Source organism: Vigna angularis, chromosome 6 (genome assembly GCF_016808095.1).
Source record: "Vigna angularis cultivar LongXiaoDou No.4 chromosome 6, ASM1680809v1, whole genome shotgun sequence".
In the NCBI taxonomy this organism is placed as follows: domain Eukaryota; kingdom Viridiplantae; phylum Streptophyta; class Magnoliopsida; order Fabales; family Fabaceae; genus Vigna; species Vigna angularis.
In genome coordinates, this window is record NC_068975.1 from 27,821,388 (window position 1) to 27,849,139 (window position 27,752).

The following is a 27,752-nucleotide window of genomic DNA, read 5'->3' on the forward strand; positions in this document are numbered from 1 at the left end:
AGAAGTTGTTTACATTTAAAAATAAAAATATATAGTTTCGTTATAAATAATAACACAAATAGTAACAACACTATATATTTATTTGGGTTAAATATGTTTTTAATCCTTAAATTTGGATATAAAATTAAAATTTGTCACTGTCACAAAATTTAATATAATTTTGTTCTTAATTTTAAAAGTGAATAGATATAATTTTTTTAATTTAATTATGTTAAATTGATGTATCAGTCACATTTCAAGTTGATGTTCGAGTCTTTTACATCCCTTCCCTTGACATGTTGCAGCTCAAATGTAAATGTCAAATAGAAACTTATTTAACAAGCCTAAAAAATTAATGACATTAAATTAAAATAATTATATTCATTTATTTTTTAAATTTAAAAATGAAGATATATATGAAACATGAACTAATTGTATTTTAATATCCAAATTTATTAATTAAAATCATATTTAATCTTATAATTTATCTGATAAAAGTTAAAAAAATAGTGAAAAATAAATTACAAACAACTGTGAAACTTATATTATTTTTATAACAAGGAAACATATCATATGAGCATTTGTTTTTCACTATAAACAACTAATTTAATTTTAAAAAATAATTAAATTTAAATAAATAGTTAATTTGAAAAATAAAATAGTAATATGATTATTTTAGTTTAAAAAAATTAAATTTAAATTAACAGATTTTTAAAAATTAAAAAGTAATAAAATAATTATTTTAATTTAGAAAGAAAATTATGTATAAAGAAATCATTTTATATAATGATATAAGTTATAATCTGCCTAAATTTTGGTTTAGGTAACTGTTCAAATAAAGTCATCTTAGATATTATAATAAATTTTCACATCTCTACTATGTAATACCAAATATTGTCAAGTAAACTTTGTTAAAAAACCAATTTTTAGATAATTAAGTCTATTTGAAAACAATAACAGACTATACTTAGTAATTTTTTCTTAAGAAAAATATGTAGCTGTTTATCATCATTACTTTATTAGTTTCCATTCAAATGTATGATAGTTTAGAAATTACACGTTTAAAGATCAAATAAGTTGCTCCAGTTTAATCAAACAATTGGACTCTAGCGATGCAACAAACTATATTACTTTTCAGGAAAAAACTGTTTTAAAATTTAAGCTAATTGTCTAAATAAAACTATTTTTTAATAAAGAGTTTTAATATCTAGAAATCAGTTCATCAAACCCTCTGTCTTCGGTTATAATTCAGATTTATTTTGAATTAAAATAAAATAAAAAAATGGACTGGGATCAATGTGAAATGGAACTACCAATTTTGCATTATTGCAAACATAGCACGTACGGAAGTTTGAATTGGAAAGATGGTGAAATGTGATAGGTAAGAATGTTGAGAAAAGATAAAACGACTGAAAAATTTGTATGAAAGAAGCAGGATATTTTGTGGAAAATGACGATGTCATGTCAGGGACACTGGACTGGAACTGCTTCTTGGTGGTCCTTAGTATCAATGACGCGTCTGGCTAGGCCCACCAATTATTTTTGTCCCTGTGTTTATTTTTGCTTAATGCCTTTCTTTTTTTTAACCCATCATTATTATTATTATTATTAAAATATTTAAAAACTTCTATCACTTCTAAATAAAGTTGAAGTTTAAAACAGTTTAAGTAATCTATCTTTTGAAACTTATTTTAAAAGTAAGTAATTCCAAAATAGATAGTATTGTTAGGAATATTTTAAGAAACATAGAGTGATTTATTAAGTTGTTATTTGTATTTTTTAATTGCATAGAAGTTATAGAACAATTATTAATACATAGAAGTTATAGAATAATTATTAGTTTTGCTTCAAGCGTAAAATTCATTTATTTTTGAAGTGATGACCAGACTTTATATAAGAGAATGAATTATTTGATCACTAAGTTTATTTCTCTATTCAGAAAACACATCATCAAATTTGAGTGAATTAAGGTTTAGAAAACAAAGTTTTATTTGAATTTCAATTACAATAACAAGAAGTACGTATATTATTCTTTCGTTTTTGCTTATGCTATTTTTGATTTAAATGTGTTATTATTATGTTAATATAACATGTTTAGGTCAATTTTATACTACTATTTTATGAAGTATCTTATAAACAATAAAAAAATTATTCACTCTATCAATATCAATCAAAATATTATTATTTAATAATTTATATATTTTCAGGTTAATCTCTCCACAGTAAAATTTAGAAATTTATATAGTTTGCCGCCCAAATTTTGGAACATGACATGACTCTTATTATCATATTCTGTTATTGTTCCGGACAGGGTCCGAGAAACTCCAATCTATTACTGTTTCTGTCTTCTTTATTTTAATAAAATAGTTATAATTTTATTTATTTATATTTTATAAAAATGATAAAGATTGAGTTAAAATAATTATAAATATAAATTATTCGAATATTAGATAAAAAAAAGAGAGTATAATTAATAAAAGGTAATTAACGATATCTTAAACTTTAAAAAATAATAATTAAACTAAACTTTAAAATTTGATAGTTTAAAGGAACCGAACAAGTTTTTAATAATTACAAATGGTAGAAACTTTCTCTGAACTTTCATTCAGTTAGTTGGGTGGGGAGTTAAGTTTCTGAGCAGCAAGTGAGATTCATTAAAATTGATGCTTTTGTTATAGCAAATTTTGGACATTGGCGAGGGACGAAAGAGTAAATAAAGTGTTTAATTATTTGTTACGTGACGTTTGGGTTGGGGTTGTTTATTTATAGAGCATAGTTATACAATATTTTTTTTCTAAATACTTATCATTTTTATATTTTTTCTATTGTACCATAATTTTTTTTTCTTTTTTGTGTCATTTAATATTTTAGGAATTTATATATTATTTTTCCTACTTCTACGTTTCAATTTTCTGTTCTGTACTCGTATGTTTTCCTAATAAATGAAAGGCAGATTCACGCTATGCTTTGCCACTTTTAGTTGTTGCTTGTCCTTTTCTTAATTCTTTTTTATTTTTATCTATAATTATTTTAATGAAACAACTCATTTTCGTATATACTTTGAGACATTTTTATTTATTTATTTTGTAATAGATAACAGTCATGAAATTGACCATTTATCTCATATTTTATTTAAAATCAACCATTTACACAAATATATAATGGATATTTTGATGGTATCTATATGTCTTTGTAGGGTCACTACGTAAACATTTCACCATGTATGTACAAAATAAAAAAGGGGTGGTGGTATTTACACTATTCATATTGTGGTTTTGTTTAATTTTTGGTTAAAATTCATATGAATTAAACATAAAAATCATATGTAATCGGTTTGAATGTTTAAAGAAATGTAATTAAATCAATTTTGACGATTTAGTTTGAATTATTTTTATATGTATTTTATTTTCTTTATAATATGAAAACCTAATATTATATAATCATCATAAAGTTATTTTTAGAACTTAATTTAGCGAGATTTGTTATTTGTTACACATATTGTTTCACACATTATTAAGTCGTTATCGAATCACCTTGTTCAAGATTTATAAACCTTGGTCTGAGGTGAGTGTGTGTTGAAAGTCTCATGTCGATTAAGGATAATTAATTTATAATATATATAAATCATACATTAGATAAAGATGACAAAGTTAAACATCATATGAAACTCATTACATTAAAATTTACGTTAATAGTGATGTCAATGTCTTTTGTGAATTAAACTCAAGAATATTGTATTTTTCCCAATCATTTATGAAAAGATTCATCATAATATTATATTACTAGAAAGAAAACACTACACATAAATTAATATTGATGTTTTAGGTTTTGAATTTCTTACACATTATAGGCATAAAGTTTGTTTGGTTTATGAAAGATAAATGATTGAGATATATAGTATTTATGTCAAAATATATAAATAAATACAACTCTTTTCTTTATTGTTTTTCCTTTGTTATAAAAGTGTGGACACTTTTTATATATTTATATTTTAGTTTAGTTTTTTTTGGATAAAAAATTATTATCATAAAAAAAAATTTAAGTCTACTTAACCCAACAAAATTAGCTTGTAAGATGAACTTTGCATCCACTTATATACTATAAATTGACCTTATCTCTAATCAATGCGAGATTCCTTGGGTGGAAATTTTAAAGTCCAAATAAGGCACCCATCTATGTCAAAGGAAGTATATCATCCAACTCTTACAAGATTCCAACTTTCTCAATGCCAAATTTGTTCTTATCCCGATAGATTCCAGTATACATTTGAACTCAACATATATTGACTTATTGTCCGATCCTTTTGCATATAGACGACCACTAGGAAGACTCAAGTACATTTGTATCTCTCGAGAAATGCTTATTTGGATGCTCATTAGGGTAACTGTTTAGAAAATAGAAAATCCATTCTCAATTTTTTTATCTTCATTCTCTCCTTACTTAATAAAAATAAAATAAAAACACATAAAAAAATTTAAAATGTCGCAGGATATTAGTATCTCTTCTAAATTAAACAAATATATAATCGACATAGAGAGTATGAGAAGAAAATTGTATCCTTCGAGAACCAACCATGTGAAACATATGTTTTTTAGAAATAAACTAAATGTCCCTCCTTATACCTTCTCAGCAATACAAAATCACAAATGAGAGAGAGGATCCTCATATTTATCCTCTTTACCACAAGTAAAAACCAACTAAACCACCATTAATTCGGATAGAAAGATGAGCGGATTACAATATATGCAAAACCCATGTCAAAAGATCTTCATAAAACAAAAACAACGCGTCAACTTGAATTAAGAAATACCAATTAATGATATAAAAAATCTTTATTATATAAATCTTAATGACTACATTACCACTTTTAATCTTTTTAGACCAGAAATCAATAGCTCTGAAAGTAATATAAGTATAATTTTTAACATTCTTATAATGAAACCATTTTGATTACAAAAAATAATTTTATTAACAATTACTACAAACTTGCTACACAAGTCTATAAGCTAAATTTTTTTGTAATGATTTTGAAACAGAAATTAATGATTTTTATACGAAGAAAACAGTTTACCTCGTTAACTTTACAAATAAAAGAAATAATATTCAAATTCATATAATATATAATCCAAGTTGAAAGAATTGTTTCACAAGTATCAACACCAACAATATATAAAAGAAATATAAAACATCCGTCAAAACCATCTGGATTAGTGCTAAGAAATAAAATTACATACTTCACCTCATCCAAGATATTTTCGAGAAGGAATTATTTTTTATCCTTAAAAAGGTGATTTTTTTTATTCCCCCACCGAATTATGCCCTCATTGGATAGAAGTAACACGGCATGAGAATCTTTCCTCATAATTAAACTCACCTTCTGTGTTTTTCAATTAGTTCTCCTCGTCCTTCTTCATCAATCGCAATTTATCTAACCCAAGTTGAGAAAGAAATAATAGAGTTTGATATTTAAATGTAACTTCTTTTTGTTTTTCTTTTTTCACAACATTACTAATATCCATAGAAGTTTCACTATCCTTAATGGGATTAATGTATGTGTTTGAAACATGATAAACTGATAGAAAATGAGGACATGAAAAACTGAAAATGGTGAGTATTTGAATTTTTTTTTTGTCTGTAGGTTTAGTACAGGTGAAGGTTTTTTAAATTTGGATAAGTGCGGCAAATTATGATGAAATATTTAAATCTTTGAATTAATTAAACTTTAAATTCTTTATAAATTTAAATATTTTTAATTATTTTTTTAATTAATTTTTATGATTATTAGATATTTAAAAATTTTATATTTTTACAGTTGAGTTAATATCACTTTTTGTTTTCATTAATAAGATAATATGACTATTATTTTATCTTATTTCTTTGTTTTTATATATTAAAACATGTCAGATTTTATAATTAATATAACAATTTTAAGATTAATAAAATGATAAAATATTTTTATTATTTCAATATTGTTTTATATTAACCGTAAAATTTTTAATGAAGACAAGAAAATAAAATAATGAGACGAAAAAAATAATATTTATATTATTCAGAGGAAAAAATTAAATAATAAAAACTTAATCAGAATATATAAAAATTTATATACTTAATGTAGAAAAATTTAGTAAAAACCTAATTAAAAATGCATATATTTGTGAAAATTTTAAAATTTAATTGAGCCAGATATTTTCATAATCTTTTACACCTTTTTATAATATTTTATATTAGATGAAATAATATTTTTAGTTAATACATTGATAGTCTTACATAGTTTATAACCTTGAATTAACTAAAAATATTAATTCACTTAACATAAAATATTACAAATATTTTCCTATTCAGCAAATTTACTGAATAATTGGGATTGGATTTTTTTTTTAATTCGTTGGATTTTTACCACTGAGTAGAATGGAATTGCTTGATACCGAAGTAGCTTGCAACCTAAGGTACTAAAAGTAGAGAGCACCGTCATCCAATCATTCATTCCCTTATTTTGCCTTTTAATTTATCATTCCTCGTAAATGCAGAGTGGACCCTACACTCACTTCCGATTCCCGCTATATATACATTGGACGTTAACGGAGCAGACGAATGAATTTGCAACTCTATTCTCCATCGTCTCATCAGCATGAAAGAATCAGGTAATTTCTTTTTCTTTTCTTTTTCTTCTGAAGTTTTATCTTTATTAGTTCGTTCTTGTTGGTTAAAAATCTGATTTGTTTCTGAGTAGGAAACGAGCACCCCTGTTATGTACCACCAGAACTGGTGAATTGTTCATCAAAAGCTTACGATGTGACGTACCAATACTACTGCTATTTGATGGAGTTGAATCAGGACTACAAGTATGAGGTGTGTGTTCGTGATATTGTACTTGCAATTAGGTCTGAACTTGACCCCCAAATCATAGAGGCATTATCAGGCACATCATTTGTTGTTGAAAGGGGAAAATTGTCACTCAACCTTTCGCCTGCCAAACGCATTCAACTTAGCCCTGAAGAGGTGTGTGAGTTTACATCTTCTGATCTTTTTTATGTCATATTAAATTTCGTTTGTATAGATTATGTCTGTCAAAATGTATGTTAATTTATAAGTTATAATTATTAATGTTTATATTTTTAAAATTTTAAATATTTTGGTCACTATTTAAGTGTTGGTATTTTTTTTATGAAACTTGATACAATGAGTCTTATTTTTATAACCGTTTTTATAAAATTGAAGTATACTAAATGACATCGATTCTTTTTCAAAAAAATGTGTGATGTGTAATAATCATAAATACAAAATTAAATTTTAAAAGAATATTTAATAGTCATATTTATTTCGCACTCTTAATCACGCGTAATCTAGTGATTTATGTTTAGAATCTATTGCCGTCCAAATTAAAAAAATTCTTCTGATTTTTTTTTTATATTAAAGAAAAAGATTAAAAATCTCATTTGCCAAACATGTTCTCAGAGTTATTGCATATGGTTCCGTCAATTGAAATAAGTTGTTTTATTTTTATTTTATTTTAAGAAACTTATAATTATGATATATTTTAAATATTGTTTCTATTGATAAAAAAATTAATATAAACAGGTTTTTCTGTAATGTTTATTGATATTATTTATCTCCATATTCAAGGTTGAGCAGTGTAGAAGATTTCAGACTACCCTGTTTAGGATCCTACTGAATCGGGACGAAAATGAGTTACCAAGTGCTTCAGATAATTTCAGTTTCGGAGATAATCCTGAATTTGATTATCTTCTGCTCCCAGCCACCGTTGAACACCAGAGTCCTTCAAATTCAATTATTGATTGGAAGTCTGTAAAATCTTTTCCTTTTTCATCTGCAAGTACCTGTGATTGCAATTGCAAGGATCATGCATGTGACGTGAGGATAAAAAATGGTTCAGTTTGCTCTTGCAAACTTGAAAATTGTGTTGTCTACACTTCTCATAGTAAGTCTTTCTATACGATGACACCTATAATATGGGATTTGAATGGCAACTCAACACTACGACACCTTGGTCGTCATGGAACTGACACATACAAGGAGCACTTCAAAAACAAGTAAATTTTTTTTAGCTTACTTATATACTTGTGTCCCTTGAGCACCAAGAATGATTTCGATTTTTGTTCCAAATTTCAGGCACGGGATTGATTTGCGTTTTCCAGAACAATCTCTACTTCGTGGAAGGAAAGTTTTTGAAGTCGGGAATTACCTTTTGAAGGATAGGAAAAATAAGAATAAAGGTTCCTGTTATTTACTTTTACATATTTGTTTTTCATATACTTTAGTTCCTGGTATTGCTATGTGACTCATTACCAAAAAGCATTACAAGTGGTTCTTGTTTATAGTCATGTATTAAGCTACAACAGAATCAATGTCCATCACTGTTACAGAGGTATAAAAGCTGATCCTATTTAAAGATTTTAAAAAACTATATAAAAGGACTTCTATGAGTTAATTCATAAGAAAAATTATTTTATTTATTCATTTTTTCTCTTAAAAATCTTTGTTGAAAAATTTGTCTGGATATCGTCTTACTTTCCTCCGAGGAATTAAAACATCTCTGCATTGTTTTCGGGATGTGCTGACCATGATGTTTTATTAACAATGTATTAGCATGATTCTATTTTATGTAGTTTAAGTTGTCACATTACTTGCTCGTGTATAATATTGAAGCTGTTAAAATGGCATTTGAGCAAGTTTATTACAAATATCAAGAAACCTGATCAAACTTTTTGACCCCTTTCACTAGGAGAAAAAATGGGTTCTGAAGAATTGCCACCAGAACTTTGTTCCGTAATCATGTCACCAATATCAATTGGTACCGTATATTCATTTTCTTTTATGCCATCAATCATGCATTGGCTTGAGGGCTTGCTCGTCGCTTTCAACTTAAAGATGTTCTTGGATCATTGCACAAAAAATGATATCCCAATCATCAAGGTAAGCCACTTCTTTCTGTCAAAAATGCTTATAATTACACATGATTATACTTTTACATTGATCACCACGATTCACTTCTAGGAGACAATTTCATGTCTAAGTTGATGAGAACAAATTAGATAGTTCGGACTTATAATGTTTTTTTTTTTCTCTTATGAATTAAAATACTTCCACACATTATGCAGAGAATGTTCGAAACTGTAACGCAATATGCTTTTGAACAGCCAAATAAACTTTCCTTAATTCTTAGTCCTTCAATGTTAGAAGTGAAGAATTTGCTGAAAATCTGAGATTAATGCTGATTTGCCAAAAGTGAAGAAAACAGAATACGAACTTCATACCGATGGTTTAATTGGATAAGCTTAAAACAATATAATATTTTTGAAAGCCAATCTGGCAAGTTTAAAAGAACAGATTTTTTTTTTCAATTTAAAAATATTTTATCATTTTTCTTTTAAAAAATCTCTTAATTTGATTTACTGGACAGTTGTAAATTATCATATATAAAGATTTAAAGCATTTTCATATTTAGTCTTTTCAAGATTAATTATGCCTACAGTCTTTGATGAGCACGAATATGATGTCATATTTATTAAAAAAACTCTTATCTATTTATTTTTAAAAGAAAACTTATTTTTATTGTCTGTTTACAAATTCAAAGGAACACTAGTTATTATTTTTAATGATATCTTTATCTTTATTTGATTCATATATATATATATATATATATATATATATATATATATATATATATATATATATATATATTATGAATGGAATCAAAATACTAATGAAAATATTGATAACATTTCTCATTATGAGAATAATTTAGATTTAGAAAAGAAAATACTAAGTATATGGAATATAGAGTCAAAATGAACCAATTTGGTTCCGAGAAATTGGACTGACTCATTATATGTTGAATTAAAAATAGTTAATTTAATTTTGATTCATTTTTTAATAAGTTAAAACTTTTTTTAACCTAGTATGCCCCATTAAAAGTTGATGAATTTATCAAACTTAAAAAAATAAAAAGGTATATAACACAAGAAAACCAATTTAAACCTAACATTTTTTGTGTGAAATATAGTTTAATATCAAACTAATATTAAATACTTAGAACAAAAATTAGGAGAGTTATGCCACTTTGTTGCATAACTTAAAACATTTATTGTTAAATTTGCACCATAGACTTTAAGTTATTAGGATTTTTGCTATCCTTTCCACTTTTCGAAATTTCACTGTAATATCGAGACATGTATATATCAATCTTTGTCTTGTGGTTCCGATTCTAAATCCTGTGAACGGTAATAAACTCATTGGTTAGTAAGATAAGAGTTAAGGGTGATCTCAATACATGAAAATTAAACAAAAAATAAGAATATTTAACATCTTAAGAATTTATATGCTTTTGTACTTTTTTTCTTAAGTTTTGTTGATACGTTTGGTAATCTTTATGGCTAGATTTTGGTTGTAACTAGGGCTTATACATGATGGTTGTAATGGGTATATGATAAAGTTAAAGCCTGGAGGTATAATATGGTAATTGATTTTAACAAAACTATTAATAATCTTCTTTATTATCTACTATACCCTCATTCCTTATAAAATCAAGAAAACTAAATATTTAATAAAGTCAACTTAATCTAACTTTTTAATTAGTAAGATCTGTAATGAGATAGTGTAATTCACTAGGAGTTGGTAGATTGATTTATTTAATGCTCTTAGCTTCTTTGATATTTTTTATTGTATTATAATTAAAGTAGATTGACTTAATTTTCTTATAAAAATCAAAGTGTTTATCGATTTTTATTAAACATTAACCATAATTAGAAAGTAAGATTATAAAGATAGGAAGCAAACATCAAATTATTAAATTATATAGCTAGGAAAACGAATAAATCAAGCATACAAACTATTCAATAATTATAATCTTAAAAGAAAAAAGAAAAACAAAGTGTGAATCTACATAATTAAAAGTAGTAATTAATTATAATAAAAAAATAATGAGAAAAATTATGAGTTGTTGTTTGGTGGGTTGCTTAAATGACCTTCAATCCGATTTGAATTTATTTGATAAGTAGATTAGATGAATCAAGTTAAATTTAATCCACACTTAAAATTCATATTCTTTTTTTAATTCAACCTATATTTAACCGATTGTGAGCTAAGATGATTCAAGTATTTACATCTATTTTGACAAACAACCCTAATTTTGATACATATTTTATTTATATTGGAAAAGAAATAGAAACAAATTATTTAAAAAATATATATAGATTACTATTCCATATGTTGTGTTATATTAATAATATTGTTCTTCAACTGAGTTTAAAGTTTTATTTTGATAGTACATTATATATTTAACAAAATTATTTATCATACAGATTAAAAAATCATGGGGAAAAATCTAATATAATTAGAAAAAAGTACATCATAATGAAGTTTTCGGTTAAAGTTTATCATGGTTATTGTAGGTATTCGAAGCAATAACTGCAAAGGGATGTCAAGAGGCGTACAATTACGAAAACTTAGAGACACTTGGAGATTCTTTTCTAAAATACGCTGTTAGTCAACAGCTTTTCAAGACCCGTCAAAACGATCGAGAGGGTACCCTTTCCAAGCTCAAGGAAGACGTCATTTCCAATGTTGCCTTGCGTAAATTTGCTTCTGACAAAAATCTTCCGGTACACTATTATGTTTTGCCTCTTTCTTCTTATTCTTACATTTTCAATATAAGCTTCATTTCAAGCACTTGCACTTGTATATTAGTACAAAAGGAAAGAATCCATTATAGTAATTATAGTTTATTGTTTAACATTTTGTATTGACTTTCTTTATCATTGTAATTTCTTATATTTCAGACTATTCCACAAGAAGTAAACTAATTTACTAGTAAGGAATGTGCCTTAACATACTTTCAGATCGACCAAACTATACAAATCCTTGAACAGTGCTTGTGTCCGTATTGTCAAAATAACCTTTTGAAATCTCATATAACTACCATTGAAGTTATCCCTGGTTCTATTTTTCGGCCCTATTTTTGAAAAGAATTTCAAATGGAAACCTTGTTCACATATTGCAGGGTTTCATACGAATGGAAGCATTTGATCCAAAGAAGTGGATCATACCTGGCGATAAGTCGAAGAGTCTCTTGTTAGAAGAAAGGTTGGTTTGCAGTGGAAGAACTAGCATGTATGTTGGTAAAAAGAGAAAAATAGAACTCAAAAAGGTTGCTGATGTCGTTGAGGCATTAATTGGTGCCTTTATAAGCACAGAAGATGAAGAATCTGCTTTATCGTTTATTAATTGGATTGGAATCGAGGTTGACACCAACATTATGCCTTATGAGAGGCACCTTAGCATTGACCCTGAGAATCTTGTAAAAGTCAAAGATTTAGAATCTGTGCTGAATTATAAGTTTAAAGACCCTTACCTTTTAGTAGAGGCTCTCACCCACGGTTCTTACAAAGGACCAGAAATTCGGACATGTTATGAGGTACTGTCATGATTATTTACATACTAGCTAGAAGGATGATATACTATGACAACTTTAGCGTATATAAGAGGATGGAATGAAAAAATAATAATAAAATATAATAGTATTGTGGTCTTGTTTCTTAATAAAGACTTTTAAGAAAGAAAGTAAAAATAAAAACTGTATTGGATTTTCTCACAGAAGTATGCACTTCAGTTTCAGTTTGCAGGGAGTTAAATGCGATAGTTTTTAAAGAAGTATATAGTTGTTTTTATTAAAGACAAAAGCTCAGTTTGTTTTATCTTTTTATTTTCTTCTACAAAGCTTCGTTTCATTGCTCTGATTGGTAAATTTACAGGGATATGGAAATGTGTGAAACTTGTTTTTTCAAATTTCACTGTTTATGTTCTTTTTTTTTTCTCTTCTTTTCTTTTAATTTGGATGAAGTATGACGGTACAGAATTTAGTCCATTCTATCGTAACATGATCATACAATGGAATAAAGGTTTCATTTCACCCCATTCAATTCTACATTTTATTGTAATTCTTTCCATTTTATTTATCTCTTTCCATCAAATTTGGAAGTCCTTGCAATACTGCATATCTGATAAATTCTTAACATGCTCTGCAGCGACTAGAATTTCTTGGCGACGCAGTGCTGGACAATTTGATCACGATGCATCTCTACGGGGAATATGTCAATGAAAAATTTTCACCGGGATTTCTGACTAACATGAGGTCTATTTCTGCGAATAATGAGTGCTACGCACTGTCAGCCATTAAAGCTAAGCTTCACGAACACATACTCTGTGACCCCGTAGTAGCAAAGAACATGGAGAAGACAATGAAAGGTGTTGAGAATTTATCTTTGGATTCAACTTTCGGATGGGAGCTAGAAACATATTTCTGTCCGGTCAGTTGTTTAATATTTCAGTGCATGACTTCTTCCAATCCCAACATTTTTCATTATTATTCACATTACTTTACTACCACATTCATGTGAGGTCTTCATTGTTTATAGTTACATACAAAATGTTACAAGTCTGTATTGAATAGAATATGAAGTTTAATGTTGTATTAGGTGCATTTTTCTTTCAATTTATGTCAGGTGCTTGCAGATGTTATAGAGTCTATAGCAGGAGCGATTTTTGTTGATTCAGGATACAAGAAAGAGATTGTTTTCAAAAGCATAAGACCCCTTTTGGAACCACTTGTCACACCTGAAACAGCGAAGCGACATCCTATTAGTGAGTTGCAAGAACTGTGCCAGAAAAATCAATACAAATTGACAGAGCACGAGCACCCCCCTGTCCGTGAAAACGATGAAATTTTGTTTATAATTGAGGTGAAAGCTAACAGGATCACGCGAACTGCAAAGGCTTCTAATAAGGATACAGCTCGCAAAATGGCCTCCAAGGAACTTTTAAAAGAATTGCAGGTAACAGAATCGAAGTTATCAATCAATAGAAGACGATTTTTGTTCCCTCTATTATCCGCAGTCTTTTTGTTTTGTTTGTTTATGGATGAAATAATATTTCGTGTAGTGTGTAAGTTATTTTTTAAACTCGTTTAAGTTTTGAAAACTTTTATTTGTAATTGCAGATTTGCAAGTCTGTTGGCTAGTTCATGTTGTACGCCCAAGGAATGCTATTATATCAAGGTTTTGTAATCATATTATATGGTATTTGGACTGAAATAAAATAGATTGATGAACTATCTGCATGCGCAATGATTGGAATCAAATAGCCATGTAATAGAAAATACCCTTAAAAAATAGCATTAAAACTAATGAAAAGTAAGAGATAAATAGATATTCTTTAATGAAAGATTGCAAAATAAATTGCCCAATCAGATTTGAAAAGTTAAAAGAATTGAACTTTTTCTTGGCTTTAAAACGCTTTTAAATTAAAAGTGTATTAATAAAGTTTTCTTTAAACATTTAGTTCTATTTAAAATGAAGTACCTTGTCCAATTGAAGATATTATAATTAAGATAAAAATAGTGAAAAATGATACTTTCTTTTTAATAATTATAACTAACAATAAATGTAATAAACCCTAAGCCTTAAATAAATGTTAAAGTTTGATTAATTAATGAAATCATATTTTAATGATATTTGCAAACAAAATTAGAATGACAAACGATGAATTCCCACCAACATAGTTCAACCATATTCCCTTGACCCCACACTCCCTTCTTCCCACCTTAATTCAGGATGATAACAACGTATTATCTCAATTTCGGAATTTAATGGGAGACCAGGGCCATTAAAGACAATTGTTCCAACTCAAATAATGTAATTATCACAAACAGATTAAATAAGTCAAACCTAGTCATATTTGCTCACACTTTAAATAATCTCAGTAGAAACAACTATTGAAAAAGATTTATTTTTTTTTTGTCGAAATTATAAAACGATAGATTATATATAATTGAGACAACTAATAAAAAACAAGTAAATATGTTTTTAGAGCATAATTCTACCCAACCATTTTTTATATGACATCATCGTATCTTTTCAAGTTGTATCTGAACTAACGGCAAATTTCCTCAAATAAAACTTCTGAACGTATGGGTTTCACAGAAGATCAAAAAAATAATCCAAACCTTGGCCAATTTCCCAGATCGAGATGCCACATCCCCATGAACGAGCTTCTTCTAACCGCAAAGAAATTGACTTCAAAGATGGATAGAATACCGCGTGTCTGATATCCTTGTCGTCATTGTAAATGAAAAAATGTTCCCCGCTATTCTTATCCCACTGCAGTTCAGGCCTATGCTTCTCCAAAAGTGCCAGGTAATCTCTCCCAATAATAGCTCCACCACCACCTGCATCTGCACTAGCAAATTTCACTAATATGCAAAACAGAAAAAAGTTTTTGCATGATAATACCTCCGAAAAACTCTAAGATGATCTCAAAGCATCCAAATGACTAAAAAAGGTGTTCTTGTTCCACTCAAAAGCAATAAGAAATTCATATAAATATCACTCTAATCAAATGGAGCACATTCCTTTCTCGATCCCCCTTGGTTTCCCAGTGGGGGTCTCTTAAGCACCACTTCAGCGGTTATAGTACCTATGTGTGTGTATTCCACATTGCCACCGTGAAATTAGACATTTTAGTTCTGGTACCCAAACTCCTTTATTCCCTCATACCAAAAAATGCACGGATAAGAAACAAAGCAATTACCTCTTGAAAGGGAGAAATCATTTCCATAGAAGTTGAGGCCGAGAAGTATCTTGGGGGTAAGACTTTGGGCTCTACTGCCAGAGTTACCAAGAAGCAGCTTCAGAACAATTTGAATCCATTTCAAAGGTGCATTAGGACCAGGATTATGAGGATTAGAAAAATCATATGTCATTAACGAGAATCCATCTACAGCTTCACTTAAAGTCTCAAGATCTTTAGGACCAAAGTCATGCTCTTGCAGTTTCTCGGAAGATGGTGGACCTATAACATAGACTAACTGCAGCTTCTGGCCACTAATTTTCTCTGAGCCTATAGAATGCAGTGCATCTCCAAGCTGTTTTACAAACTGCAATGCCTGTGCTAGCAAAAGAAGAAAGCTTACCATATCAACCACTAGAGTGCCTTAATACAAAATGAATGCATTGTGTCACAGAAACACCATGATTGAATTTACATTTTTCCCCATGGCAATCTATCTATGCTAATAGAGTTATCGATAACAAAACTATCATACAGGTGTATAATGGTGTGCTTCCATATAAGAGAACTTAATTATGTGATTCATGTTCCAGGTGGTAAAGGAACCACCTCAGTCCTTCATTGCTAAAGTAATGACAGTTTTTACGTAACCATTTAATCACTGACCTTGTCAACTTTAAGCAATCACAGATTGGAAGAAGGCTCAATAGCTTAATCCATGAATCATAGGCAGAGTTCCGTATCATAACTTTGCTGTACAAAAAACAGTATTGAAAAAGATTAAACGAAAAGACTGCTCACCAAATTCCGCATGTTTGGGTCATGCAAGATACCGTAGGCTGCCCACCTTGACCAAGATTCTAAAACAATACCATCATATCCCATTTCCCTACAGAAGAAATACATTCACATGAAAAACAAATCACAGCACAACATAGTGAGAAAGGAAGTGCTTCATATATGGATCTGATTTATCTGAATACTTGCTTCCATGAACACTGACACTTAGCAATTCATTCGTAATGGGTTTGCTATAGGGTAAGAAACTCTACCATAAGGCCTTTAGCCAGGTAAAGGAAGCAATAGATACACGACAAGCCAATTTTAGATAAAATAAATAATGGGACAATTACAAGCAAAAATGAATTATTGGCAAAAATAGTCATGGTTTAAAAACAAATTAATTCAATAGTTAGTTAAGTTAATTAGTGTTTTGCTATCTGATAGAACTAATATAGAAATAACAGAAAGATATCTATTATTATCTGTGCTCTAATCCCGTACCAATATAGTAGGGAATAGAAACAAGGAACAAAATGAACTTTAGTACAACAATACAACTGAGATTATTCGAGAGAACCTCACTCTCCACAATCCTTCTCACTAATCCCAGAAATTTGACCACTCTCCTCATTCCTAAGACTATTTATAGTCTGTTACAGCTATTTAATTACAGTTGTACTAACTACCTTGTCTTTTCCGCCTTTTGTAAACTATGGCAAACCTATCAATATCATTCACCAATTAAGTGGTCAGTTGACTACTTCCTAAACTACAATATCAATATCAAGAATTCCTTTTGCACATGGTACCAAGAGACAAATCCAATTATTTATCCCCGGAGTTGACGATGATAAAAAATGTATAGCTAATTTAGAGACCATAAGAAGCTTATATAAGCAAAAGCAAGACATTTTCAAACATTCAGGAAATAACTCTGTTCCCGTGATGCCAAAGCCAACAAGAGGTGTCTAGAAAACTATTTAGAGGCTTACTTGCACTCTGTTACTATAAGTTTAATGGCTTTGTTCCTTTGTTTTTCCTTCCCCAACAGCACAGCTGGCGATGCTTCCAGAACAACTCTAGGCAAAATCTACATGTAATTGAAAAGAAATGGATGGACTGATATAAGGCCAGTTACAAAGAAAAGTATAAGACAATCTCAAGACAATTAAACAAGTGTGAAGTCCAACAAGTTCGAGAAAAAATGGGATCAGCTACATTGTAGCCAGTACAAGGTCCAAATCAGCCTGTTCCAACCTTCTACTCGGGATGAGTTAAAGTACTAAATAACCTCACTCTTTATTTACTTTAGATGAAAGAGAGGGAAGAGCGAAAATGCAAATAAAGAAAATTTTGTATTTTTTAAAAGGTTCTCTCGTCAACCAAATAAAGAGTTACTAGGCATTAGAGGATATATATTTTCGTTCCAATTATCACTTGCCTAGTAACGCTATTCTCTCTTCTCTACTTTCTTTCCAATTATCAGCCATCCCTCATAACATATCAGTCAGTATATACTAGACATTAGAGGATATATATTTTCGTTCAAACTAGATTGCAACACACACATATACCGGAGCTGCATTACATGAATTTCATCATAAACATACAAAGCATTAAGCATTCAACATGCTCCATATTATGTATACTGGCTGTAGACAGATCAAAGGATTCAGTTCTGAGACTTAAAAAAATATAAACAAAGAAACAAAGTTACTAGGCAAGTGATAATAGCGTTCTCGTAAAGAAGCAAAGGAGAAAGCTAAAGGGAATAACCTTTACAGGTCTATTTTCTAGTTTACAAATCTAAAATAAAAAATGTTATCATGTAAAAAGCTTTCAAAGTGAAAATAAGACCAGCAAAAAATTATGGATAAAGGGGCATTTAATTTTCCAGTAATGAATGAAATGAAAATAAGTCTAAAAGTTGAGAATAATTCACTGTACCAAAGCTTCTCCTGACTTTCTAAGCTCTGAGATCCATCCTCTGTCAGCATTATGTCTCCCCTCTAGAACTAAGCTAGTCTGTTGGCTGGCAATAACAACTGATGAAACAAAACCATAAAGCAGTATAATAAAAGCCTACTAAATGACAAACCCTGGGATTTATGATCAAGTAGTCACCAGAATTTCATTGCAGTGAATAAATTATGAAGTATGTGAGGATTAAAAATATTCTGCTGATCCTCAAGGAGGCTGTGATGTCGGTTAAAGTGAGCCCTGGATATTGTTTCTTCTCCCAAAAGGAACCATATCAGGTCATAATTTGTAGAAAAATTAATGGTAGGCAGAAAACTTCAGAAACCAAAATTTGTAGAAATTTTTTAGTGCTGCAAAGTTGAAAGTTCTAATGAAAAGGTAGAAGGAGAATTACACATCACACAGGTCATAGGTCTTAACTCTGCACCCACCCCTCTATTACTTCAATAAGTCATTTGGAACTGAGGTACATACCTCTTTAGGTCATACCAAACGGGTGATATATGTGTGAATTTAGAGTTGAACCTTTTTGCCAATTCATAACCTCGAGAATTCCTGTCATAATTAACATTTTTTTGACATACAAAGGATTGTAATCACAGGAAGAATGACACAAAGGAAAAGAATCTCATCCAAATAGATCAGAAAAATTGAATTTTCATATTAAAGACTAAGCAATATAACTATGAAGATGCTAAAATTTTGGGAAACAGGTCAGATAGTAGAGGACATGAATTGGGTTTTACTGAAAAGAAGAATCGTGATACTGTAACAAACAAAACCATAACTTTCAACTTGTGAAATTTCACCAAGGTTTTAAATCAATAAGGGTTGGGTGAAGCCATTTCCTATTATACTTATTTGTTTCTACCAGCTAAAATAAAAGATGGGGCAGAAATTTTAAGAATCTTCCAGATTAATGAACTATATAATAGGAATACATGTCTCTTTTATAATATATAAATACAATACCCCGTATCAAAATTATTTTAATAGTGCCGAGGGTTGAGTGAGTCAATTACTCAATATACGTATTTGATTCAACTAGCCAAAATCAGTGTTGATATTTTAAGGATCATGCAGATTAATGAGCTGTATTAAGGAAAAACATGTCCATTTCACCCGTACACATCTGATGATCTATCTCTCACTTAAATTATAATTATAATTTTCCACCACAACCAAGCCTATTATCTTGCAAGTCCCAACTCCCATTGTTTATCCCACTAACTACCTCCTTTTAGAGAACTTTAAATGAATTTTTACAAGATGGGACGTTTTAGCAGGTCTATGCTCAAGAATAAAAATAGGAATAAATTATTATGCAATCAAACGGTAAAATAAACTTCAAATTTTCGTAAGCCGGAGTCACTAGTTAAAAATTATCCATTTGGTTATTGTGTACTAATTAGTTTCATCCATATTAACATGCCATCTCAAATCAGAATCAGATAGGGCCAGTTTGACTATTAGCACTCCACACTTGAAATTCGGAGCTCAAACTTCTTGCAAATTATATCGTAATCGAAAAAAATAAAATATCAAATTACATAAACAAAATTGTTGCTTTAGCAGAAAATAATCCATGCCAAGTACCATATTCACTATTCAATTATTCATCAAAGAAATTGCTAAATTAAAATAAAAAAAAAAACATACCAGGGAGTAATGTAGCCAAGCACAGGATAATTATAATGGCGCTGAGAGGTATTTTCTGATACTTTGGAATTTTCCTAATCCATTGTAATAAACAACATGGGATACCAAAATCAAAAGTACAAATAATTTGTTTGTTTACAAGTAAAAAAGAAGGTGTTATGATTTGATTTTGGAAGGTACTTACGGTGAGTACATCCTGGTAATTAGCATGGATTGTGACAAGGCCTTGCTCATACACATACAATTCTTGGTATTGCGGAGGAGAAGATTGTCTGAACCGGTAAGCGACGGTAGCAATAATGGACGATATGATAAAGAAGACAACGAGATTTCTGCGACCGGAAGCTGAGTTCACCTGTGGTGGAGGCGGTTCCACTCGGTTTTCCCGACGACCGCCCACCAGCGCTGATCGCTTCTTCGCCATCTCCTCCGTCTAGGTTTTCTAACACAGCAAACGACACCGTAACGCTTCCTATAGTATATCTATGTAAAAAAATTAGGAAATCATACATAATGATATTTATTTTTATTTTTTAAAACCTGGAAAAACTGGTAGGGTTATTGAATTTTAGTTTAATTAAATTTTAAGTTTATTGTAACAATTGTTATTTTTAGTTGAGTTAATAATTATTTTATTAGGTGTTTAATAATTTTATATTTTTTCAATTGAATAACGTTTAATTCTTTTTTGTTTAGATAATCTAGGTGAGTATTTTATCTGTTAAGTTTTTTACATTTTTTTTATCTGTCGAATTTATGATTTTTTTATTGTATAAAATAATATTATAACTAATATAAAAATGTGTTAGGTAATATATTGATCACGTTTCAAATGACTTTTAAGTTATTACTTAGAGCAATTGAGAGTCATCATTATCATTATTTAACAATTTTAATAAAAACATTAAAATTACTTATCATTTTATATTAAAAATGTCATTTATATTAATTATAATATTTTACTTTTTAATACGTAGAGATAAATAAATAAAATGATAGAATAGTATAATATTATTATGACCTTGTTAATAAAAAGTTAAACAATAAAAACTTAGTTAAAAATATAAAAAAAAAATGCTACCAATATAAAAATTTAAGAAATTTTAATTCAAATTTTCTAAATTTAGATAGACTTAAACAAACGTTTAATTCGTTAACTCTTAGGCTTTATTCACTTTAATGAATTTAGGGGATAGTGATTGAATGAATTTAAGAGGATTTAAAAATAATTTTTGTTGTTGTTTATTTTGGAAGTAGATTCTTTTAATTTGTTACATCAATAAAATCCTACACTAATTCTCACAAACGTTGCTTCCAAATTCACACTTTCACTTACCTTAAAATTCACTCAAATAAATAACAACAAAAATTTATCTTCAAATCCTCTCAAATTCACTCAATCACTCTCTCCCAAATTCATTCAAGTGAACAAAGGGTTAGAGTTTTAAAAACTATTGAGTCGTTTACATTTTAGGCTATGAAAACGTATTCCAACAATAAAAATCTCTAAATTTGGTTTTTCGGCATGTCAAACTTAATGAGTAAACACACCACCATATATTTATTTATGTATTTACAAATGTAAGTTGAAGTGGAAATAAGTTTATGTTATATTACTTTGACTTAATATCTCTTTTGATCCCTCGAAAGAGGAGTTGTGTTCAAAATGGTCATACCTTTTTTAAAAAGTAACAAAAGTAGAAGCCTTGTGGCGGCAAAGACGACAGAGATACGGGAGCGCGACGTAGGCGGCGTTTTTGTCTTCTGTAGTGGCTGACGTTGTGTTCGCGAGGGACCACGTGAGAAGATCATGTCGAAGAAGGTCGTGGTGGCTCGCGATGGCACGATCTGGCGAGTATTGTGGCGGAATCGCGAGGCCCTTCGTGGCACAAGGAAAACCCTCTTCTTCTTCTTCTTCTTCTTCTTCTTCTTCTTCTTCTTCTTCTTCTTCTTCTTCTCTATTTTGGGTTGTTTTGCAGGGAAGCGCAGACACGACCTCTTCGCGGCGCAATGGTCACGACAGAGGCGGGTTGTTTCTTCACAGAGGCGGGTTGTTTCTTGACCACTTTTTTTTGACACGAAAATTGAACTCCTCCACTTCTCAAATAAATGAAATTTTTTGACAGATTTGTGGTATTTCAAAATTTGGAGGATGATTGAAGATCTTCTGAAAAGTAACTCTACACAGATTAATAATTAATAATCTTCTAAAGAAATGAAATTAATATTACAGAAATGAACAGCTCAGAAATGCATGAGAGATTTTTATTGGGAAAACATAACAGAGAATCTGACTTCAGAAGACAAAGAAGCAGGTTGAGTGGAGAGTTGTTTACTCGTGAATCTGAAGAGTCTCAAAACTCCTTTGAATGGAAGCCTTAACAACATCCAATCTATTTTTTTGTCACAATTTAAACCTCACTGCCATGCAATAAGATAAACTGGACACATCATCAAGTTTTGTCCAGGGGGAAGCTGTACCGTTTAATTTTTGAGGACGTTAGCAAAAAAGATTAACTTGACCTGTTTTTCCAAAAGTTGGGATCATTTGTTACTTTTTATAAAAAGTAGAACCATTTTGAACACAACTCCTCTTTCGAGGGATCAAAAGAGATATTAAGCCTATTACTTTTATCTAATTTTTTTAATAATTTTTAAACGAGCTTCAAAATATTCAATTAAAAATAATAAACTTAATTTGAATTGGAACTACTCAAAGGGAATGATTTTAAATGTTACGAATGAGCTAAATTAATTAATTTAAATAATTAAAAAATATATTCTCTTACCTAAATATATTCTATTTACATACTTTCAACCTCCAACCTTTAACCTTTAATTTGTAACTTGTAACATGTAATTTGTAACATTTAACTTGTTACCTGTTATTTGTAACCTAGGACTTAGACCCTCTAACCTAGAACTTGGAACCTGTAATATGTAACTAGTAACTTGTAACCTGCAACCTACAATTTGAAACATGCAACCTGCAACGTGCAATTTATAACTTGTAACATATGACCTCTATCCTACAACTTTTAACCTGCACTTGTAACCTCTAACTTGTAACCTGTAACCTGTTATTTGTAACCTGTAACTTGTAACATGTAACCTCTAACGTGTAACCTACAACCTCCAACCTCTAATCTCCAACCTCCATCCTTCAACCTCCAACCTCCAACCTACAACTTCTAACCTGTAACTTGTACTTAACCTTTAATCTGTAACCTTTAATCTTTAATCTTTAATTTGCCTGAATCTTTTAATGTGAATCTTTTGACCCATAACCTCTATCCTGTAAGCTTTAACCTGGAACCTGGAACCTGTAACCTGTAACCTGTAATCTGTAATCTGTAATCTGTAACCTGTAACCTGTAACCTGTAACCTGTGACCTGTGACCTGTGACCTGTGACCTGTGACCTGTGACCTGTAACCTGTGACCTGTAACCTGTGACCTGTAACCTGTGACCTGTAACCTGTAACATGTAACCTGTAACATGTAACCTGTAACCTGTAACTTGTAACTTGTAACATGTAACTTGTTACCTATAATCTATAACATTTAACATCTAACCTGTAACCTATAATCTGTAACTTGCAACTTTTAACCTACAACCTACAACTTGCAACAAGCTACATGTAACCTACAACCTGCAACCAGTATCCTGTAACCTTTAACCTGTAACTAGTAACATGTAACCCGTAACCTGTAACTTGTAACCTGTAAAGTGTAACCTGCAACCTACAACTTGCAACCTGCAATCTGTAACAAGTAACTTTCAACCTGTAACCTTTAACCTGTAATATGTAACTTGTAATTTGTAACCTACAACCTGTAACCTGAACCTTGCAACCTACAATCTGCAACCTACAACCTACAACCTATAACCTACAACCTATAACCTACAATCTATAACCTGTAACTTCTAACCTGTAACCTGTAACATGTAACATGTTACCTATAACCTGTAACTTGTAACCTGTAATTTGTACCCTGCAACCTGTAATCTGCAACCTGTAACCTGTAACTTGTAACCTGTAACCTATAACCTGCAAAGTGCAACTTGTTACCTGTAACCTCCAACCTGTAACATACAACCTGCAACCTGTAACCTGCAACCTGTAAACTACAACCTGTAACTTGCAACTTGCAACCTGTAACCTGCAACTTGTAACTTGCAACCTACAACCTGTAACTTGCAACCTGCAACATCTAACCTGCAACCCGCAACCTACAACCTATAACCATTAACTTATAACTTTTAACCTGTAGCCGGTAACTTGTAACATGTAACAAGTAACCTGTAACCTTTATCCTCTAACTTGTAACCTGTAACCTCAAACGTTTAACCTGTAATCGTAAACCTGTAACCTGTAACCTGTAACCTGCAACTTGCAACCTGCAACCTGCAATCGGTAACCTGTAATCTTTAACCTTTAACCTGTAACCAGTAACCTGTAACATATAAAATGTAACATGTAACTTGCAACCTACAACTTGCAATCTGCAACCTGAAACTTGAAACCTGCAACATGCAACTTGCAACATGCAACCTACAACCTGCAACCTACTTCCAGCAACCTGTAGCAAGTAACCTTCAATCTGTAACCTTCAACTTGTAACATGTAACCTTTAATAAGTAATTTGTAGCCTTTAACTTACAACATGCAACATGCAACCTACAACCTGAAATTTGCAACCTGCAACCTATAACCTGCAATATGTAATTTGTAACCTTTAACCTGTAACCTTTAAGCTATAACATGTAATGTGTAACTTGTTACTTCTAACCTGTAACCTTTAATGTGTACCCTGCAACCTGTAACCTAGAACCTTCAACCTGCAACCTACAACCTGCAACCTGCAACCTGCAAACTATAACCATTAACCTATAACCTTTAACCTGTAGTATGTAAGCTGTAACATGTAACCTCTAACGTCTAACCTATAACCTCTAACCTGCAACATGCAACCTACAACCTGCAACCTGCAACTTGTAACTCGTAACCTGTAACATTTAACTTATAACCTGTAACGTGTAACCTATAATCTGTAAACTGTTACCTGTAAATTGTAACCTATATCCTATAAACTATAACCTATAACAAGTAACCTGTAACATGTAACATGTAACCTATAACCTGTGATCTGTTACCTACATGTAACCTCTAACCATTAACTTGTAACCTGTAACATGTAACATGTAACTTGTAATCTTCACCTTCCAACTTGCACTTGCAACTTGTAACCTGCAACCTGTAACCTTTAACCTTCAACCTATAACCTGTAACGTGTAACCTGTAATTTGTAAACTGTTACCTGTAAATTGCAACTTATATCCTATAAAATGTAACTTGTAACAAGTAACATGTAACATGTAACCTGTAACCTGTGATTCGTTACCTACATGTAACCTCTGACCATTAACCTGTAACCTGTAACATGTAACCTGTAACATGTAATTTGTAACCTGTAACATGTAACTTGTAACATGTAACCTTTAACTTGTAATCTTCACCTTCCAACTTGCACCTGTAACCTATAACTTGTAACCTGCAACCTGTAACCTTTAACCTTTAACCTGTAACCTGAAACTTGAAACCTGAGACCTGAAACTTCAAACCTGTAACATATAACCTGTAACCTTGAACTTGTAACCTATAACCTGTAACTTGTAACCTATAACCTGTAACTTGTAACCTGTAACTTCTAACCGCAACCTATAACCTGCAACTTGTAACCTACAACCTTCAACTTGAAACTTGTAACCTGCAACCTCCAACTTGTAACCTACACTTGCAATCTGCAACCTGTAACGTGTAACATTTAACCTTTAACATGTAACTTGTAACTAGAAATATATAACCTGCAACCTGCAACCTACATCCTACAACATGCATATTGTAACCTACAACATGCAACATGCAACATGCAACATGCAACATGCAACATGCAACATGCAACATGCAACATGCAACATGCAACATGCAACATGCAACATGCAACATGCAACATGCAACCTACAACATGCAACTTGTAACTTACAACTTATAACTTGCAACATGTAACTTGCAACGTGTAACTTGTAATCTATAATATGTAACTTGTAACCTTTAACTTGTAACATGTAACTTCTAACATATATAACCTTTAATCTGTAACATGTAACTTATAACGCCATAAATTTTGGGACACCACGGTTTACAAAAATAGATAAATTTCAAACTTTCTTATAGTGCAGAAACGTATTTTTCTTAAAAACCTTAACCTTTAAACATGTATAGATTTTGTAAAACATAATAGTTCAAAAAGTCTTGTTCAAATACATTATTCTAAAAGTAATTAAAATAACTAAGGAAATAAACCAACTACAATTACATTGTTTCAAAAGTCTATACCAAAATAACTTTTTAAAGAAACTTAAATCTTTCTCCGTCAGCTCATGAATCTAACATGTCTCTGGATCATCTACAATATCATTTATTCATGTATAACACATTATACAATCATCGCCGATAATTTCATTCACAAAAACGTATTGGGTAAGCTACCATTAAAACAATAATAATAAGAACAAGATTTAACATACTGAAATATATCAACCATATCAATCAACCCATACTCAATAGTAATAACAATAGGATTCCTAATCTTCTAACACAACAAGTCAATCCTATTAAATTACTCGATCCTAGATCCACGTTCTTTGACCCTTATTTTATACATTCAGTAGCACCTATACTAACTACTCACTAAACTATTATAATAACACTACAATCAACATAACATCACCTGAAGCATTCCATACCATGATCATCATCATAGGTATACCCCCACCATGACTATCCTAGTCATAAACAAACCATGAGCATCACCAAACCATAAACACCATAGTGGAAAAAGTCAGTACCCTATCTCACTAACTATAATCGTTCCTACAACCAATATGTAGATTCCCCATACAAATTCATTCAAGTAGTCTCACAATCCAGCTAAGGAATATGTAATCTTGCAAGACACCTACAACCTGCAACATGCATCATGCAACCTGCAACCTACAACCTACAACCTGCAACCTACAACCTGCAACCTACAACCTGCAACTTATAATCTTCAATCTGTAACCTATAACCTATAACCTGTAACATGTTACCTGTAACTTGTAACTTGTAACTTGTAACTTGTATTATGTAACTTGTATTATGTAACTTGTAACATGTAACTTGGAACTTGTAACTTGTAACTTGAGACCTATATCTTATGACTTGTATCTTATGACCTGTATCTTATGACTTGTATCTTGTGACCTGTATCTTGTGACCTGTATCTTGTGACCTGTAACCGGTAATCTATAACCAGTAACATGTAATCTGTAACTTGTAACCTGTAACTTGTAATCTCTAATCTGTAACTTGTAATCTCTAATCTGTAACTTGTAACATCTAACTTGTAAATCGTAACTTGTAACTTGAAACTTGTAACTTGAAACTTGAAACTTGTAACTTGTAACTTGTAACTTGAAACTTGTAAATTGAAATTTGTAAATTGAAACTTTGTAACTTGTAACTTGTAAGTTGTAACATGTAACTTGTAATATGTAACTTGTAACTTAACCATGCGACTCGACCTTTGATCTGATTTACCTGTCTCATCTTTTGATTTGGGTCGACCATCTTAACATTCGGCTTAGACTAATTCGTTTTGAACTTCAACCAAGTTGGAATTGATTCAACTTTATGTCCAAAAATTACTCGACTAAGCCTTTAA

The 27,752-nt window shown here is 30.3% G+C and overlaps 2 protein-coding genes across 4 annotated transcripts; one reads left to right on the forward strand and one right to left on the reverse strand.

The window, feature by feature from the left end:
* Nucleotides 1–6,479: 6,479 nt before the first annotated feature.
* Nucleotides 6,480–14,107, forward strand: LOC108343446 (endoribonuclease Dicer homolog 2). Of its 3 annotated transcripts, XM_017581741.2 has the most exons (10): nucleotides 6,480–6,620; nucleotides 6,710–6,978; nucleotides 7,603–8,030; nucleotides 8,110–8,213; nucleotides 8,723–8,913; nucleotides 11,391–11,600; nucleotides 11,999–12,412; nucleotides 13,023–13,304; nucleotides 13,500–13,829; nucleotides 13,994–14,107. In XM_017581741.2, exons 1-10 carry the CDS (start codon nucleotides 6,608–6,610, stop codon nucleotides 14,012–14,014), a joined length of 2,262 nt encoding a protein of 753 aa, XP_017437230.1. In that variant the 5' UTR covers nucleotides 6,480–6,607; the 3' UTR covers nucleotides 14,015–14,107. The 3 variants fall into 3 exon arrangements, with proteins under 3 accessions (XP_017437230.1, XP_052734803.1, XP_052734804.1); XM_052878843.1 differs by lacking the exon at nucleotides 13,994–14,107 and having other exon boundaries at nucleotides 13,500–13,987; XM_052878844.1 differs by lacking the exons at nucleotides 11,999–12,412; nucleotides 13,994–14,107 and having other exon boundaries at nucleotides 13,500–13,987.
* Nucleotides 14,108–14,836: 729 nt separating this feature from the next.
* On the reverse strand, nucleotides 14,837–20,462 carry LOC108343469 (uncharacterized). Its single transcript, XM_017581783.2, has 8 exons — nucleotides 20,168–20,462; nucleotides 19,984–20,057; nucleotides 18,799–18,879; nucleotides 18,292–18,376; nucleotides 17,337–17,434; nucleotides 16,363–16,450; nucleotides 15,583–15,937; nucleotides 14,837–15,226 (listed from the first exon to the last, which is right to left on the reverse strand). Exons 1-8 carry the CDS (start codon nucleotides 20,405–20,407, stop codon nucleotides 14,970–14,972), a joined length of 1,278 nt encoding a protein of 425 aa, XP_017437272.1. The 5' UTR covers nucleotides 20,408–20,462; the 3' UTR covers nucleotides 14,837–14,969.
* Between the last annotated feature and the right edge of the window lie 7,290 nt (nucleotides 20,463–27,752).